Below are 18,855 nucleotides of genomic sequence, written 5' to 3' on the forward strand. Positions count from 1 at the left end.
TTCTATGCACTAGAGGGCGCGCTAGTTCACTCGCTCGTATGTTGTGTTGGAGTAACAACAAGGGTCCGTTTGAGAAAGGAGGTTAAGTGAAAACTCTGAGTATGTTAACCCTGAAATGAGGGAAAATCTGGGTTTTCCGTTTCAGAATGGGAGGTATGTCAAACCCGAGAAAGCAGGTTAAGTCAAGCCTGTTACTGAAAGAGAGGTAACTTATACTCACAGTCAGTTACCATGGTAACTTTTTTTCTTCGTTAAACCCAGAGTTTCCTTCGGTCTCCTCCCCCTTTTTAAAGTGCAAGTGATGTTTAAATAGTTCATTCATTTATTCATTCACACTGCAAAAATGCTTTTCTTACTGAGTATATTTTTGTCCTATTTCAAGTACAAATATCTAAAAATTCTTAAATCACGATGGATTTTGCATATAAGAAAATGATATAACATATTTAGTTTTGTTTCTTGGGGGATCTAAATTAAGTGCATTTTACTTAAGTAAAATTATCAATATCTACCAGTTTGGTGATAAAGATAAATGGAAAACAAGATTATTCGGAGTGTCTATTACTAAGTACAAATTTCCTGTGGCTGCAGTGGTGTAGGCAGTAATGTGTGGGGTGCAGAGAATTAACCTGTGATGCAATTAACTGGGTTCGAATCCGCCTTCTGCAAAGCTTGCTATTCTCCTTTTTCCCATCACATCAGAAAGGCATTTAATTTCAATGAAAATGAAGAAAATGTTCTAAAAGTGGAAGTAAATTGCCTAACGAGTGTTTAACAATAATACAATAATTTACAATCTTATTATTGCATCCTGTTAATTATTATTTTCTCCTTCTTTTTTTGCATGTGGGATACCATGAAGAAGTGGCGTAGCCAGAATTTTATTTTTGGGGGGGCCCATCTAAAAATGAGGGGGCCGCTATATATATATATAACACTAATAATGACTACAATGACACTAATTCTTAATTTTTAAGAGAAATGCAAAATCAATCGGTATTTGTTAATAGAATAATGAGACACAAACCTTTACATTTAATCGCGCTTGGTCCCATTTATTATTTATCAAAGTGCATACTACATATACAAACTTTTACTGTCAAAGTGCGCACATTTGTTGAAATACACGTTTATCTCAGATTTCATTAGATAGAATTTATAGAACATGTACGCGTCGCAGAGTTTCATAAGAGGTCATAAAATGTAGTTTGTTAGGGGGGTACGGGGGCATGCTCCCCCGAAAAAATTTAGATTTCCTTGGTGTAGCCTACATATGTGCATTTTTAAGACGTTTAGACCAACAAATTGGATAACAATAGCTTTAAACCATGTCAACAAATACACAGGGCCAGGGACGTGCACAGGGGGGTTGCTCAGGTTGCCCGGGCAACTGCCCATATGCCCTTCTTGACTCACGTTGCCCTTCCGAGGTGGAAAAAAAAAATTTAAAAAAAAATCGTACAATGGATAATTTCACGTAGGCCTAGATTTAAAAAAATAAATAAATAAAAAAATCGCAAAGCCTCATTCACTTCCATATTTGGGCACCCGTACGAAAGTGAAAGTCAGTAGGGGAAGGGCAAACTCTGTTTACGTGGCTGCAGCGCTGCACGCGACCGGCACCTGAGCTGAGCCTGCATGAGCGGCACTAGAAGGAGATTGTCGCGGTTGTCGGGTTAGACGACTTAACGTTGTCGGAAAGGTGAGTAAGGTTATAATCGTTAACGAAAACGAATGAAAAAACGAAAACTAGGTGGGAAAAAACATCATCGTTAACTGAAATAAAAATAAAACTAGGCATTACAAAAAAACGATAACTAACCAAAACTGTAATGTGTGTTTGGCAAAACTAACTAAAATAAAATAAAATTATAGACTAAATGTCCTTAGTTTTCCTCTTTGTCAATGTTTTTCATAGAGCAAACGTTCAGCTTCATTTCATTTCCCTGCGTCTCTCACTCACGCGTCTCTCTCACATACTCGCGCGCGCACAGCCCCACCCCTCCGTGCACACCGCGCCTCCATGAGAACGAGTGTTGGAAGCAAGTTCGCGAAAGGTTGGTATCTCGTGAAAACCTTTACACAATCACACATTAAAAGTGGTATAAAAATATTTTTAATTCTGAATATAATTTTGTCAGTGTGTTAATGTCGACCCGAGAAGCGATTGCTACTTTAGGAAGTTAACTAGAAGCAAGTTTGAGGTAAAATGCACTTGGGTTGTCGATGTCAAAACATTATTTAAGCTGTGATTCCAGTTAGGAATAATTGACGACGGGCCGTTGAATTATTAGAAAAATATTGCACACCTGAGGTGGTGATTCGGTCACGACTCGAAGCGGAGTCAATTCTCAGTCCTTCATATAGCCCTTAATTTTTTTTTTTGGGGGGGGGGGGGGTGCCCTTTTTTTAGGTCAGAGCAACTGCCCCTCAAAATTCCTGTGCACGTCCCTGCACAGGGCAGCTTTAATCGCATTTTTGGCAATTTCATTTTCAAACGACGGTCATTGCTCGTAGTATTGCGCTTTATTTAAGCTATAATAAAGTAATTACGCAGCGCGCGCCGGCGCATTTGCGCATGCAATTCTTGAGTGCGCGCCACGAGCACAGTATAACGACTGATTTGACAGTCGTGTTAATTTTTCTGAGTTTTACCGACATAGCCTGACAACACCTCATCTGACTGCAGTTCACTGTTGTTCAAGTGAAGCTCCCTCGTCGTCACCTATCTTTTCCGCGCTCGTTTGACTTGAGCCTGGCACTGAGACGAAGTCGGAATGCGCGTCTAAAAAGTGTCCCGTTTGTTGTGTCGTAAAGAGACAGTTCTATATAATAAACACAGCATTTTACTTGGCGATGTTTTATTTTTGGTATTTTATATGCTCTGTTGGTGGTTTGTGGAGTAGCATCACCCGGGAGGGATATTTTTTTATCCACACCAGGGATAAAAATAATTCAGCAGAGGCAGGGACACATAGACCAGACCATAAACAATTTATAAATAAATTTTAAACAATAAAACGTTTTGTCATAACCTACAGTAAATTATCCCTACATATTGTTTTGTTTGATTGTGTAATTTGCTTTTTGAATCGTGGAAAAACTGTTATTTCTATTCTAAAAACTACAGATTATCCAGACTCATAACCATTTTGATTACACTCATGCTGATATTGTCTACTATTTGATGATCAGTAGTGGTTCGCTAAATATAATAATTCAATAAGCATTCAGGCTACAATAAGCACTTAACTTTAAATATATATATTAAATAGATAATAAAAATATCTAAAGTTGGCTGTTTTAAAATGATATAATTTCTACACGGAGTTATTATATAAAAAATACTTAATTTCTTTACAATTTATAGGTGTTATTTTACCAGTCAGTTATGCAAGTTTGATGATTAATAGCTTCTAGCAACATCAAATTCAGAAGAGAAGACAATTCTAGAGAAAAAGCATGTTTGATTTACATATAACAAAGTGAGCGCACACACGCAATACCTGAGCAAGAGCAAATAACGCCACGGAAACTGCCTCAAATTAAGTATAATGACGAGAAGAAAGCTGTGTGAGCTGCAGTCAGAGGTTCTTGATTTTCTAACGACTTTTTATTGGTTAAAATGAATGGAGAGTTAGGAGTCCGAGCACCCACCGGATTTCACTGCATTGACATGCGCGTCTTGGAAACGGGAAGCCTTTTTGGGAGGAAACAGAGCCGGCCCGTTATATAGGCAGTATAGGCAAATGCTAAGGGCGCAATCTCGCTAGGGGCGCCAAAGAGGCTGGATGCGTGGACAGGGGAGGATCTACCGGGGTTATCACAAAATTATCACAGAATAAAATAAGCAGTGTTTCAAGTACTGCTTTTCAGGAGCGGCACTTCAATATGATGACTAAATAAATTGCGTAACGCAAAGTAATGGCAAGAAAGCACGTCTTTCAGTAAACTGTGCATGATGGTTGCACGCAGCGCGCCCAGTGTGATTCATTAACAAATGACTCTTATGAACCGATTCATTGAGAGTCAAAAACACAGCGCAGCCAAGTTAACTTACGATTTTTTTTCCATATTTGTACGTGAATCGGAAATTACTGCTTCCCGGCTAACTCGGAAGTCCTGTGAGAAATGTAGTCCCATCCGAATATGTCTGAGATTAATTTTCGTATTTTTTTGGCGAGCTGATTCAGCGACCGCCCGCTCCACTTTCATCATGGATAAAGGTAGCCTATTTTTGCCATCCGACGAACCAATAACATGAAATCAATACGGAGATCCCGATGATCCGATCACAGAAACTAATAGCAGAGATGGGGTAAGAATCTAAACGTATTTTATTTTTTCCTCGATTGCTAACACATTATAAGTGATTCAGTTGGTCCAGTTTCCCAAACCATTCGTTAATTTATCAAAACAAAGAGACATTTCTCAAAACATTTAACAATGAAAATATTAGGTATTAAAACTGATGACACACACCAGTCAAAATCTGACAGAAAGCTGAAAGAATAATTTACAGGGGTTTTAAACTTAAAACAGTACCATGTAGGCTACTTTAGATGAGGGAAATTTCACGTTGTGATTGTCAACTTTCTTTGTAACCATTTGTTATATATGTACTGTATTTTTTGCAGCGCTGAGAAATGATTGCCTAGGGATATAGTCTTGTGTCAGAAGACCAATACACTACTGTATACTGTAATGAAATTTAGCCAAATGTGCAGAGGATGCTGAATTTACTTTTACTGCAATTGACAGTTTACTGTAATTTGGTGCATACCAAGTTCATACTTATTTTTCTCATGCTTTTCATCTACTGCAAGATCAATTTATAATAGTAAAATGAAAAAGAGGTATTTTTGTTACAGTGTTATATGAATTGATCTCACTAGTGTTCACTGGGCAGTGCAGTAGTCTGTGTATTTGTTATGTTTTGTGTGTCATCTGATGTCAAAGTTTGATTTTGTCAGACAAGAATAAGTTTTTGACTAGAACATTTTATTTTGACCTGGACATTTGAAGTTTGTGCAAGTTGGTGTATAGTTTTGATATTGTATTTTGCTGTGAGAAAATGTTGAATTGTTTCATGAATTGTACATTAGCAATCAAGAAAAACAATAGAGACTGAAAAGTTTGAAGGACAAATTTAGGTTGGCTTGTCATAAACCCAACTTCAAGTCTTGTTTAAAAAATGTATGAACTTTGGTCAGTTAGTCCAGAATATATGTTCTGGATGATTGCTAAAGTGTTGCTAGGAGATTCTGGGTGGTTGCTAGGCTCTTACTATGCAGTTGCTGGGGTGTTGCTAGAGTATGTAGTTGATAGGATGTTCTGGGTGAACACACACAGACATTCCCACCTTTGTTAATAACAGAAACTCAAAAATTGTTCTGTTGCTCTTGGACTAAAATGTGATTTATACCATTGAAGTAGCCTGTGTAATATTGATAAAACTGCTCATCTCCTTTAGTGATACAAGTTCTGACTCATTTAGAAGTTTTTCGTATAGTTTATTTACTTGGTGACAAGATGGATATTGAAATTTTTTTATTTAATAATTTTAAACAGTATATGGATACTTTCTGGTAATGCAATGTTTGTAAACAAAATTGTGTATGTAAGGCTATAAATCTCCAAAAATTATGCATGAGTGCTTGCTTTGGTATTGCCACCCCTCATAGACCTCATGCCACCCCTTTGCCACCCTATAAATAATATTCTAGATTCGCCCCTTTGGATAAATCGCAATATAAGGGGGCGCCAAAAAAATCTTGCCTAGGGCGCCAAAGAGACTAGGGCCGGCACTGGGAGGAAACGCAAAGTTTTACGCAAAAGATTTGAAAAAATAAATAAATAAATAAATAAATAAATAAATTCCTTGCACCAATTTTTTTCCACCAGCACGTAGATCAGGAACAAGGCCAAGGGTGTGTTTCTCAAATGGAAAAATGTAACCCCTAAAGGCACATCATTCTGCTGTGAAGTTTCACAAGCTATAAACAACTGAACTATCACTAAATTTTGTCCCATACAATTCCAGCAAATGTAAATGTTAGTTTTCTGTTTAAGAATAGTTTTTCAACTGAGTAGATGAATTTGACAATTCCTTATTGTGATTAACAATTCCTTATTGTGATTAATAAAATATTAACTTTTATATTTTTATAGTTCTTTGTACCACAGCCATACTTCTGTACTGTATGTCATAGTATTCTTTTGAAAAGTCATTATTTAATGAGCTATAATGTACTATGACTATGTCACTGTTTAATTGCTTTAAGTAGTAGGTTAGACATTTACTCACAATGCCAACATTGTCATCTCAAAAATGAGTTATGCCATAATATAAAAATAATTTGTTTGAAAAGTCATATTCTTTAATGAGCCATAAAGTGACAAAACACTGATGGAACCTTTAGAATTGATACTGTCTTGCTTTCATAGCAGAGCTCAGATTTATTTTTCTTGCCATACCAACATTTTCTATCCCATATTTTCTTCCCAAATATTGTGAGATATGAAGTTGCATTTGCTCAGAGACAGAAATGGGGCTTGCATATGACTGTGTTAGCCTGTTGCTTCTCTGAAAGTGCTTTTTGAGTCTTAAAAGCCGTAGGGCTTAGCTTCTGTGGCATAATATTCCTGTGAATATTAGTCATATTACTTAATGAGCCATATTGTGCTCTGACATCTCATAACTTGTTGAAGCATCTCTTTAATAACAAGTCTCAGCAGTAACCCACCTCACAAAAATGTATTCTAAGAACGTTTGCTAATGTTCTTATTAAGTTATGAAAATGTTATTTCTGAATCCAGTTTTTGACATTTAAAAAAAAAAAAATGTTATGCGCATGTTAAGGAAACATTCCATATTAACATTTTGCAAACGTTATTGGAATGTTCCTTTTGAATGTTCTCTGAAGTAGTAACATTTAAAAAATGATGAACATGCATCTAAAATGTTTCAGGAAAAGAAGTTCCATGAACGATGTATAAATGTTTTTGTGCTAATCTTTTGGGAACATTATTAAAGACCAGATAACCTTGAACAAATGTTCTATTAATGTTACTGGAAGAATGTTTGTTCATAACGTTGAGAGAACATTGCCAGAACATGAGCTAAAGTTCTGAGAGTGTTCCCCGTTAGCTGGGAAGGTGTGAAATGGAATATATATTTACAAAAAAAATTACCAAGCTTTTATTTTGCAACAATAGCTGTAAACTTCTACACACCTTTGCTGGAAAACGACAGCATACTGTGTGAAACATCTGATAATATTCTAACTAGAACTATCAAGATTATCACATTTCAATATTCCAATATGACTTGAGTAAAAACCTTAAAGTAACTGATTTTAACAGTACTTAAGTATTTTACTCATACTGAATGTAGGCTCAAAGATGCACTAGTCCTCAACACCTGAGAGACATAACGGTGAAAATAAGAAGCAAATGATTTGTAAAATGAGAAATAGTTTATTTTGAACACCTTAATACTGCAATAAATCAAGGTCGACGCAACAACCTTTTAAACGTTTACAAACCCTCAGGTCTCAAGTCAAGTTCACAAAAAGGCCATAAGTAAACCAATATACATCACATAAGTCTTGTCAATATACCAGATAAATAGAATAATGTGAAGTAAAATCAAATAGTCAATGAGGCCGAAATCAGCACATCTAGTGCAAGTAGACATTACCAGCTGCAGTCATGACCTCATATCCTAAACCAAACACCTGCGATCCAGAAACTACCTTGCATTTACATAAAGTAGACTTGCTGACAACAAAAACACACAAGATATAGTACCTTCACTGCCCTTAGATGGCGATATCGCTTCTTTATATCAGAAACAAACTTCTGCAGAAAAAGTTAGGTGCCATACAAAATGTAATAACTGCATTACTCATCACAAACAAACTGGAGTAAAAAGTACATTTACTTGCTCAAAAATGTAGTCAAGTAGAGAGTAAAAGTTGTAAAAGTCAGAAGTCAGATAAATCCCATCACATAGAAACTCTTTCACCCATTATCACAAAGAGACTGTGTCTGTACCCCGAATTATAAAATACAAAAAACTTCCAAACCCATTTAAGGGTAAAAATTTAATTGATGTTCAACAGAGATAATACTGATGAACAAATGATAAAGCTTGGGTTGCTGAATATTAGATCCCTTTCTTCAAAATCACTTATTGTAAATTATATTATCACAGCAGAGCGATGACATCTCAGATCATCATCTAGTCTTGTGTGTACTACATTTAGCCAAGGCTTAAAGAATGCTCTCAATGAAACATGCAGAACGGTTATTTTGTGTGTTCATGACCTCAAGGCTAGATTACTCTAATGCTCTACTGGGTGGTTGTTCCGCTCGCTTGATAAATAAACTACAGTTGGTCCAAAATGCAGCAGCTAGAGTTCTTACTAGAACCAGGAAGTATGACCATATTAGCCCAGTTCTGTCAACACTGCATTCTCCCTATTAAACATCGTATAAATTTTAAAATCTTGCTAATCCCTTACAAAGCACTAAATGGTTTAGCTCCCTAGTATCTGAGTGAGCTCTTAACACATTATAGTCCTTCACGTCAATTGCGATATCAGAATTCAGGCCAATTAATACCGCAGGCAGTAGATCCTTCTCCTATTTGGCACCTGAACTATTTGGAACAATCTTCCTAGCATTTTTCAGGAAGGAGACACACTGTGTCTGTTTAAATCTAGACTAAAAACGCATCTCTTTACCCTGGCATACACATAACACATTATCAATTTAGATTTTCAAATCTGTAAAAGGATTGATAGGCTGCATAAATTAGGTCAGCCGGAACCGTGAATACTTCCATCTATGCTAATATTAGTCTTTCATTTTATCCCGAGGTTTATCATAATCATTCACTGTTTGCTGTTCGCCAGAGGAGAACTGGCCCCCTGACTGAGCCTGGTTTCTCCCAAGGTTTTTTTTACTCTATTCTTATCACTGTTTTGTCATCTGATATCACCTGATGGAGTTTGGGTTCCTTGCTACTGTCGTCTCTGGCTTGCTTAGTTGGGGACACTTGATATTCAACAATGTTTTTGATCTGCCTGCATTGACACCATTGTATGCAAACAGAACTGAGCTGGATGATGACATTACTGTTTTCTCCAGTGCTGATATATAGATAAATTAACTAATTATTGATTATTTATAACCGAATTAATCAATACTGAATTATTCACCAGTTATCGCTGTAAAGCTGCTTTGACACAATCTGTATTGTAAAAAGTGCTATATAAATAAAGGTGACTTGACTTTTGAATGTTCTCTAAAGTAGTAACATTTAAAAAATGATGAACATCCAGCTAAAATGTTTCAGGAAAAGAGTTCCATGAACAATGCATAAATAATGTTTTTGTGTTTTGGGAACATTATTTAAGACTAGATAACCTTGAATGAATGTTCTATTAATGTTACTGGAAGAATGTTTGTTCATAACATTGAGAGAACCTTGCCAGAACATTAGCTAAAGTTCTGAGAGTGTTCCCTGTTAGCTGGGAAGGTGTGAAATGGAATATATATTACAAAAACCATTACCAGGCTTTTAGTTTGCAACAATAGCTGTAAACTTCTACACACCTTTGCTGGAAAATGACAACATACTGTGCGAAACATCTGATAATATTCTAACCGATACTATCAAGATTATCACATTTCAACAAATAACTACCTGAAACTCTCTGAATATACTTTGCTAAAAGTTCTGTTTTTCCCCCTCTCTGTTCTGCCGCAGGTACTTGGAAGGAAAAAGATAAGATTTCCACTTGAGACATCCAGTCTTTCTCACAGCAAGAGTTCATTTCATTTTCCTGTCTTATAGGATGTGTTTGATGTCTGAGGCCCATATTTTTCCACATACAAATAGTATACTTTTCAGTCATGCATTAGTATTAGACTTGTCAATGTCGGAATTTCCTCTTTTCCTATAGAAAATAATAGATAATATGTTATTTTTATTTATTTATTTATTTTTATGCAGGCAAACTAAATGTTCTCTAATTTACTCATCTGCTCCCACTAGTTATTCATTCTTGTCTATACATGATAAGATTCTTTACAGGTAGAAAGCATTGCATGCATATTCCGAGCAGTCTATGTTCTTCAAAAAGGGAATTGTGGAAAAGCTGCATAATTTCCCCCCTCTTCTAAACCAATCAGCATTGCTGTGGTATGAGTCACTCCCACACCTGCATGCCCTTTTTTGACAAAGAGGGAGGGGTTGTTTCTCAGACCGGACAGTGAAATGGTGGCTGCTTGTACATAAGCAGCAGCAACATCAGGAACTGAACAGCTGCAGACGCATTTAAAGGTAAGATTTGTAGCTTAGAACATTCTCCTGCTTACACATTTATTTTTTATTCATATTATTGAATAATTCCTTATTTTACATAAACATGAGTCAATACTTCCCGTGAGCTTCCTTTCTGATAGCACTAATACATGTAAATAAAATGTTATACTATATAAATTTTGTAAGTTTAACTTTAATATTTTAGTCCCTGGCATGAAAGTTTAATTTGATACTTATTTGGGAAAAAGTTCTAGTTGATTATTACCACTCTGGACATGGCAGATTCAGAACTGGACGGCAACATTTTATAGTCATAGAAATGCTTTATTCCAAATCAATCAGTTTGGGACCCTCTAGATATGTTATGTATGTTGCTAATCTAACTTAATACTGAAAGATCTAATATGCATAAAAATGCAAAACACAAATATTAAGTAAAATAGTCCATTTTGTAGTTTTACATTAAACTATTTGATAATTATGACTTAGTATTTCATTGTATTGAGAAAGTTTCTCATAATAATGACTTAACATCTCATAATAACAAGAAACTTTACCGTAAAAATGAGATACATATACTCATGCGCAAAGCGGAGCAGAAGGGCGTGGCACGCTAGCGACATCAGCTGGTCAAATGCGAGAACTCCGCAACCATAGCACATTCTGCAAAAGTGTAATACATATTATATCATTAGGCTAAATAAATAACATTATTGATAAATTATCAGTAGCCTATATGAGACGGGATAGTCTTCATTTGTAACATTCATTTGTATGTTTGTGTATGAAGAAGCAGAAACACAAGTGGTGAACAATGGATTTCAAACAGAGTAATGCACAGCAAATTGCCCAGTGTTCATTTAACTCCACAAGTGTACATTTTACACTTCTCTGGTGTATATATAGGTCCCACCAGCCTGGTTTTTAAGTAACACTTTCAAAAGTGTTGAATATATACCCCTCGACAGTGTACATTTTTTTTACACCAAAAGTTTACAATATACTCGAGTGTACACTGTGTGTTACTCTCTGCAAGAGTGTATTATACACCAATTCAAAAGGTTATTTTTTACACTGACGGGGTAAGAACATTTCTAAAATTCACCATTGTTCACCATTTTGAATATATATATAGGCCACAAAGAAATGCAACTCATGTTGCCTCAATTAGTACAGCATGCATAAAAACAGTGTAACAGCATTAAAAGAGCAAATCACATACATTTTTAGGTCTGTATGAATTTGTCATTTGTGCAATTTATATTACTGAATGACAACATACACACTTAAACGTTTGTATTGCATAGTATTAAAATATTAAAAGTACAATCTACAAGGAACAGACATATTCGAAGACCTGAGCACTAAAGCACATGTAATGGAACAATATAAAGGTCATTTTGAAAAGTTCAAAGGCTGAGAGAGGACTTAGCCCTGCAGTCTCAGAGCCGCTCATCCACAGCAATGTAGTAGTCATAGATGCCACTCTTCAAAGTGCCAACTGCCAAGATGTAGGGCTGTGTTGTCTGTTTTAATCCAAGGACTTCTTCAAAACTGCAACAAGACTCAAAACAGAAAAAAAAACATTCATGTTTACATTAATGTACGCACCTACACATTAACAAACATTTCTAGGCATGACATGCAGTTCGACATAACATTAAGAGTAAGCATACCTTGTGAAATCTTACTACGCGATCCAAAGCTTCATGCACACTGATCTTGACAAACTTCTTATTTCCACTAGAAGGTGGTGGCAGGAGGTAGACCAAGCAATAACAGGGAAGACATATCACTGTCCCAGTCTAAATTCAAAAAAGAAAACGCAAACCTTAACAAATCTATATAATCGTATACCAATATACATACGCTATTTTATATACAGATAAAATTATCCTTGCTCTTGATTAGAATACATAATGAACTGCCTGTACCTCCTTGATTGTTGCAGTGTTCTGCAGACTGAATCAGACAACTCAAAAGCAGTGACCGGGTGAGGTTTTTGGCTTCTTGAATGATTTTTTTGCTTCAGAGTCCCACTTCTCCAGAAGTTTAGATGCAGTCTCCACTCCAAATAGTAACTCAAAGTCTTGAAGCAACTAAAGTTGTATACAGTTAAATGCAAGAAAATAATCAGTTACATTACCAAGTGCTGCAGCTAAACAGTCCATTCAATTTTGAATAACAACAACCTATTGTGTGCAACACTTACAAGTCCTTTTGTGTCAAGAAACCTTGGAAATAAGGAAAGAACAGATGAAGAGTAAAATAGAGAACTCACATAGCCTTTTCTGGGATAGGGATCCTTGAGACAGGGAAACAGAGTCACAATCCCAACTGCATATTTAACTCTGATCTTCTTAGGTGGAATACTCCTAAGTAAACAAAAATAAAGCTACATTGTTACATTTGGTAATTAAGTGTGCTTAATTGAGTAGTTTGAATGGTTATTCACACACTGTATTGTCAAAATATTTAAACAGAGGAAAGGGAACAACATACCAATTATCAATCATGTCTCAAACTAATGTGTTCACAAGAATCCGTCTTGTGGAATCTGTGATTTTCCCAGTTGTTTTGTATTCCCAAAATATTTGTATCTTCTCCCCAACAGGCTTTTTTTTCTAAAACACTCTTCACAAGCTTAAAAAAAAAACAAAAAGAAAAATTGTTAAATCATCTAAGAAAACAACATTGACATTTTAGTAGGATTGCGACGAGCCTGCAACCCCACAAGTTCATCGGCAAGTGACATGTATATAGCAAAAGCACATACCTCCTTTGTGGACTTCAGCTCTGCTTTTAACACCATCTGCCATTACTCCTCCAGCCCAAACTAACTCAGCTCTCCGTGCCCACCTCTGTCTGTCAGTGGATCACCAGCTTCCTGACAGACAGGCAGCAGCTAGTGAGGCTGGGAAAATTCTCATCCAGCACCCTCACCATCAGCACCGGTGCCCCTCAGGGCTGTGTCCTCTCCCCACTGCTCTTCTCCCTGTACACCAACGACTGCACCTCTAAAGACCTCTCTGTCAAGCTCCTGAAGTTTGCGGATGACACCACACTGATCGGCCTCATCCAGGACGGTGACGAGTCTGCTTTCTGACTGGAGGTTGAACAGCTGGCTGTCTGGTGCAGTCTTACCAACCTGGAGCTCAACACGCTCAAGACAGTGGAGATGATCGTGGACTTCAGGAGAAACCCCCCTGCTCTCCCCCCACTCACCATCATGAACAGCACTGTGGCAGCAGTGGAGTCATTCAGGTTCCTGGGCACCATCTCCCAGGACCTGAAGTGGGACAACCACATCGAGTCCATTGTGAAAAAGGCAGAGGTTGTACTTCCTTCGCCAGCTGAGGAAGTTCAACCTACCACAGGAGCTGCTGAATCAGTTCTACTCTTCCATCATCGAATCCATTCTCTGCACTTCAATTACCGTCTGGTTCAGCTCAGCTACCAAATCTGACCTCAGAAGACTACAGAGGGTAGTCCGGTCTGCTGAGCGAATCATTGGCACAACCCTCCCCACTCTTTAAGAACTGTACTTAGCCAGAGTGAGAAAAAGGGCAAAGAAGATCACTCTGGACCCCTCACATCCAGCACACTCCCTCTTTGAACTGTTGCCATCCGGTCGACGCTACAGAGCTCTGAGCACCAGAACGATCAGACACAGGAACAGTTTCTTCCCTCAAGCAATTAATTTCATGAACACTTGACAAACACGGAGCACACAACACTATTACACAATATTTACTTAAAACACTTATTTATATCTCAATTTGCACACAAAACTGTACATACAATTGTCTATAATATATATTGTTTTTTGCTTTTTTTGCACTTTGTCTATCTTGTAAATTTGTATATTATTATTTTATTCTTTTTATTATGTGTCTTGTCTTGTCGCTGTTACTCTGTTGCACTGTGGAGCTTCTGTCAATAAAACAAATTCCTAGTATGTGTAAAAAACATACCTGGCAATAAAGCTCTTTCTGATTCTGATTCTGAGAAAAGACCAGGGCTGCGTTCCAGTTCGGTTTTTAAATGCCCTTCTCTCGCTAACTTCACTCGGTCTCGTTGACTCAGATGCACGTCATTGCTTACGTTGCATGAGTGCCCACTTCTGGCGGAACCTTTGTATGGGCTGAACTGGAACGTCCTAAGCCCTTGATCACTTGGAATCCGCAATGGAGCTAATTTATTATTTATTTTTTCCCCTTACAAAATTACAGCATTCTATATGTATATATGTGTGTTTTAAATGTTTAAAAAATAATTAATATATCAGAGTTGTTTGTGGTGGGGTGAATTAAACGCGATATGCGGTGACGTCACAATCGTGTTGCATTGTGGGTTATGGAGCTGCCTGAAGTGTACATATGAAGTAGACTCGCTCCCTCGTTCCAAATCGAGGGAGCGAGGGTCTGTCCATATAAACTTCCCTCGTCCACTTCACGAAGTTGAATGCACTTCAAAATGGCGGCAGGGATTCCCCCGAGGGGAAGTGTTTAGGGAAGTTCGCGAGTGCGTGTCTAAAACCGAACTGGAACGCAGCCCAGAACTGTGTGCTTGCGCTTCAAGCGCGGTTACTTCGGTAAAGTTGGATATTTGCACATTCGGACTTCTGATAAATTAAGACTTTCCAATAAATGTGCAATAAATTAATGTTTGCGAATTTTAAGCAGCGACATTATACTGACAACCAACGATTGTCAACTTACAACATTTTTCACAGTCGATCAAAATAGGCAAGTATTGTTTTAATGCCGTATTTACTTGTGAATGTCCACTGAATGTCCAATGTAGTGTGATTAACAAGGCTATTGAATACGGATGTCCGAATGTACGAATATAAAACCAACTTTACCGAAGTAGCGCGGTTCTCCTTTCTTTCAAATGACCAACACGACGACTGAAATGTCCCGTATGTAAAATAAACACCGAGCCAGTGTAGATCTTCACGCCCAAAGTTCCTATAAAACGTAATTAAACCAATCAAAAAATAAAGCCATATGTATACAATAAATAACGCAGTTCTAATGTTTTGAAATTTCAGATTTCACTAAAAATATAGTTACAATATACAGCCTGCTAGGCTATTAATGTGACTCACTAAAGCTAGTTTACGTTCCGTTTCACGGAAACAGAACTTATTAAAATGAACTCTGCATATCAATTAAATATATGTAGTTGAAGTTGTATTAAAACAAAATGTTAAAAGTGACGATTCTAAATCTTACCTTTGTGTTTTGCTTTCAATCGCACGATTCCACCAAAAGAGCCGCCATTTTTTCCAAACAGGGTAAATTGTCAAATGCGGACTGCATTGTCTCAATTACTTCAAGTTCGTACAATTAACACTGGACAGGAGCCTGGAAGTGCAACACCAAAATATCACACCACTTGGGGGCAGTAAATGTACACTTTTATTTGAACACTGTAACACCATAAGACCTTACACTGAATGAGTTTAGACCTTTATGAGTTTCTCATAATAATGAGAAACTTTCTCGTAATAATGACATTCTTTAGCAGAGTTGGATATGTAGGTGTGCTGTTAGGCTAACAGCGTATCATGAAAAAGTTAATTTTTTTATTGTAAATTATTTTTAAAAATGAAACTTTCATATATTCTAGATAGCATAAAGCATTCTAGAAGCATAAAGTGCTCCAAAATCTCCTGGAAGATGGCTGCATTGACTTTGCACTTGATAGAACACAATGGACCAACACCAGCAGACGTCACGCCCCCCCACCCCCCAAATCATTACTGACTTCAGAAACTTAACACTAGACTTCAAGCAGCTTGGATTCTGTGCCTCTCCAGTCTTCCCTCAGACTCTGGGACCATGATTTCAACATGAAATGCAAAATTTACTTTTATCTGAAAAGAGGACTTTCGACCACTGTTCACTGTCCAGTTCTTTTTCTCCTTAGCCCAGGTAAGATGCTTCTGACGTTGTTTCTGTTTCAGAAGTGGCTTGGTAGTCCTTTTCCTGAAGATGTCTGAGCGTGGTGACTCTTGATGCGCTGACTCTGGCTTCATTTGACTCATTGTGAAGTTCTCCCAAGTGTTTGAATCAGCTATACTTAACAGTATTCTCAAGCTTGTGGTCATCCCTGTTGCGTGTGCACCTTTGCCTACCCAATTTCTTCCTTCTAGTCAACTTTGCATTTAATATGCTTTGATACATCACTCTGTGAACAGCCACCACATTCAGTAATGACCATCTGTGAGTTACTCTCTTTGTGGAGGGTGTCAATGATTGTCTCCTGGACCATTGCCAAGTCAGCAGTCTTCCCCATTAGTGTGGTTTCAAAGAACAAGAGATACCCGGAATTTATACTGTAGGGATGGTCATTTAATGAAACTCAAATGTAAATATTCTAATATTTTGAGATACTGGATTTTGGACTTTCATTAGCTGTACACTCTAATCAACAAATAAAAAAAAACAAAACAAAAAAAACTTTTGAAATGTTTTACTTTACATGTAGGGAATCTAGTATAAATGAAAGTTTCATTTTTTTAAATAATTTACAATAAAAAAAAAAAGAACTTTTTCACAATATTCTAATTATATGACCAGCACCTGTAAGTCATTATTAAGAGAAACTTTCTCGTTATTATGAGATGTAAAGTCATTATTACGAGAAAGTTTCTCATTATTCTGACATAAGTCATTATTATGAGAAACTTTCTCAATGAGATACTAAGTCATAATTATGAGAAAGTTTCTCATTATTATGACTTACAGAATTATTTTTTTTACTCAACTGTGGTGGAAACGGGCTTCCATAGTTTTCAGTATTAAATGAAAGTTTAAATTTAAATTATAAATTTATACTCAATATAAAATAGCAGTATAAATTTACTCAAACAGAAGAAAATTCCACAAAGCATCTCTCTATTTTGACACTGCAAGTTCAGGTTCAAAATAGAGAAATGTGCATAGTTTCTTGTTTTTATGACATAAATCATTATCTTGAGCAAAATAAGCAAGCTAACATTAAGTAGGCCTACAATGTATATCTTTTATTTTGAATAAATACAAATGTAGTTTACATATTTTAGTTTGTCCAGAGATTTTAAGCACCATTTTTGAAGAGTGTGCATGTGTGCTCTGGTATGTAAAAACAAGCCTGTGAATCTGGAAATAAATCTAAATAAATGAGAAAAATGAAAATTATAAGTAAAAACACGATTTATAAGAAAAAAATCTTGCATTAATACGGATTCATCTAAAGAGGCTATTACTCCACCACCTGTGTGACATAATTCACCAACATGGCTGGCTATCAAGAGCAGCGCAAATTCACGTAGCAAATTCAATACAAACAAGCAGAGCTGATGATAATTTGGTACGTGTGATGTAACAGCAAAGGTGCAAAATGGCTCAAGACATGCTTTGAGTGTTAAATAATGCTGCAAAACCAGTAAATCGACTCACTTCAACCCTTAGTAAACATTGCATTATTAATTTAAATACTCTCCTACCATAAATATTGCATCTAAAAAGGCAAACTCTTACAAGTGTAGGCTATATGCAATAAGGCCAGCTGCAAAAATAATTGTCCATGCCAAGTCTTTGGTAATCCTGACAGTATTTTATAGCAAGAGGGTTTGTGTTGTAAATCTGGCCCTTGGTATTTATATTTACAATTAAACCCAAAGGAAGCATGCCAGTTTCAAACTTCAATGTTGCAGAAGTATTGACATTTTTATACTGTACTGTTTTTATTAAAAACATGTTTCCCTTTCATTTCAGATTCAGACAAGATTGAAAGACTGAGAGCCAAAGTCCAAGATTCAGACCCATCAATGGCAGAAAAACAGCAGATCAAAGAGACTGTGGTCAAAGTACTGTTCTGTGTGGAGAACGTCTCCTCCTTCGCCTCTTCCATAAATCCTCTCTTCGGGATTGTGACTTCAGTGGTCGGGGACATCGGGAAAGGCCTCGAGGATGAGGAGGACCATGAGATGCACAATGACTTCAAGCAGATCCACGAAAAGCTGGAAGCCATCTCAGAGAAGAACAAGAAGGTGCTCCAACAGATCCGCATGAATGAGATCAAAGAGAATTATGGCAAATATGAGATGACCATCAATTATTTGTACAAAAACTTCAACACCATGGTGGAAAAAGTAAAGCAGGACCCTAATAACTCAAAACACCACATGCAGAAGTTTGTGGAGCTCTACAGGAGCGAAGGAAGCGACAGGAGCTTAGATGTGTTTTATGATGGTGTGATGGGCACCTCTCTGTTTGGGAGGTCCATCCTAAAAGTGTACCTGGAGAACTGTAATGGGGACAAAAAGGTGATGGAGGCCCACTGCTCTCACTTGGCCCACCTGTTTTACACCGGTCTTATGACGCTGATTGCCTTCAAAGCTATCACTGAAGATGACGAAGATGAATTGAAAGATAAATGGGGCAAGAGGTTTGATAAGATTCAAGCAGAGATGCAAAAAGTTCTGAACCAATAAAGTTATGTCATAAGCAATCTTGAATCAGAAA

General features: G+C 36.9%; 1 protein-coding gene and 1 long non-coding RNA gene across 3 annotated transcripts in view; one reads left to right on the forward strand and one right to left on the reverse strand.

Annotated features, from left to right (window-relative positions):
• Positions 1-7,498: 7,498 nt before the first annotated feature.
• The window catches only part of LOC137037031 (uncharacterized), an 18,346-nt gene continuing 6,989 nt past the window's right edge, over positions 7,499-18,855 (reverse strand). The window contains exons 4-9 of one of the 2 annotated variants that reach the window (XR_010897225.1): positions 15,577-15,708; positions 12,839-12,979; positions 12,618-12,711; positions 12,271-12,435; positions 12,013-12,141; positions 7,499-11,901 (exon numbers count right to left, since the gene is read on the reverse strand). This is a non-coding gene — a long non-coding RNA (uncharacterized lncRNA). Of the gene's footprint in view, positions 11,902-12,012; positions 12,142-12,270; positions 12,436-12,617; positions 12,712-12,838; positions 15,709-18,855 lie in introns of both variants that reach the window. The other variant, XR_010897224.1, reaches the window with a different exon arrangement.
• Positions 17,467-18,855, forward strand: part of LOC137037015 (protein rapunzel-like) — a 2,513-nt gene continuing 1,124 nt past the window's right edge. The window contains exon 1 of the mRNA XM_067410793.1: positions 17,467-18,855. This exon is cut by the window's right edge and continues 1,124 nt beyond it. Within this exon, the coding sequence (XP_067266894.1) occupies positions 18,159-18,824 (666 nt within the window). The 5' untranslated portion in view covers positions 17,467-18,158 and the 3' untranslated portion in view covers positions 18,825-18,855.

Source organism: Chanodichthys erythropterus, chromosome 2 (assembly GCF_024489055.1).
Source record: "Chanodichthys erythropterus isolate Z2021 chromosome 2, ASM2448905v1, whole genome shotgun sequence".
In the NCBI taxonomy this organism is placed as follows: domain Eukaryota; kingdom Metazoa; phylum Chordata; class Actinopteri; order Cypriniformes; family Xenocyprididae; genus Chanodichthys; species Chanodichthys erythropterus.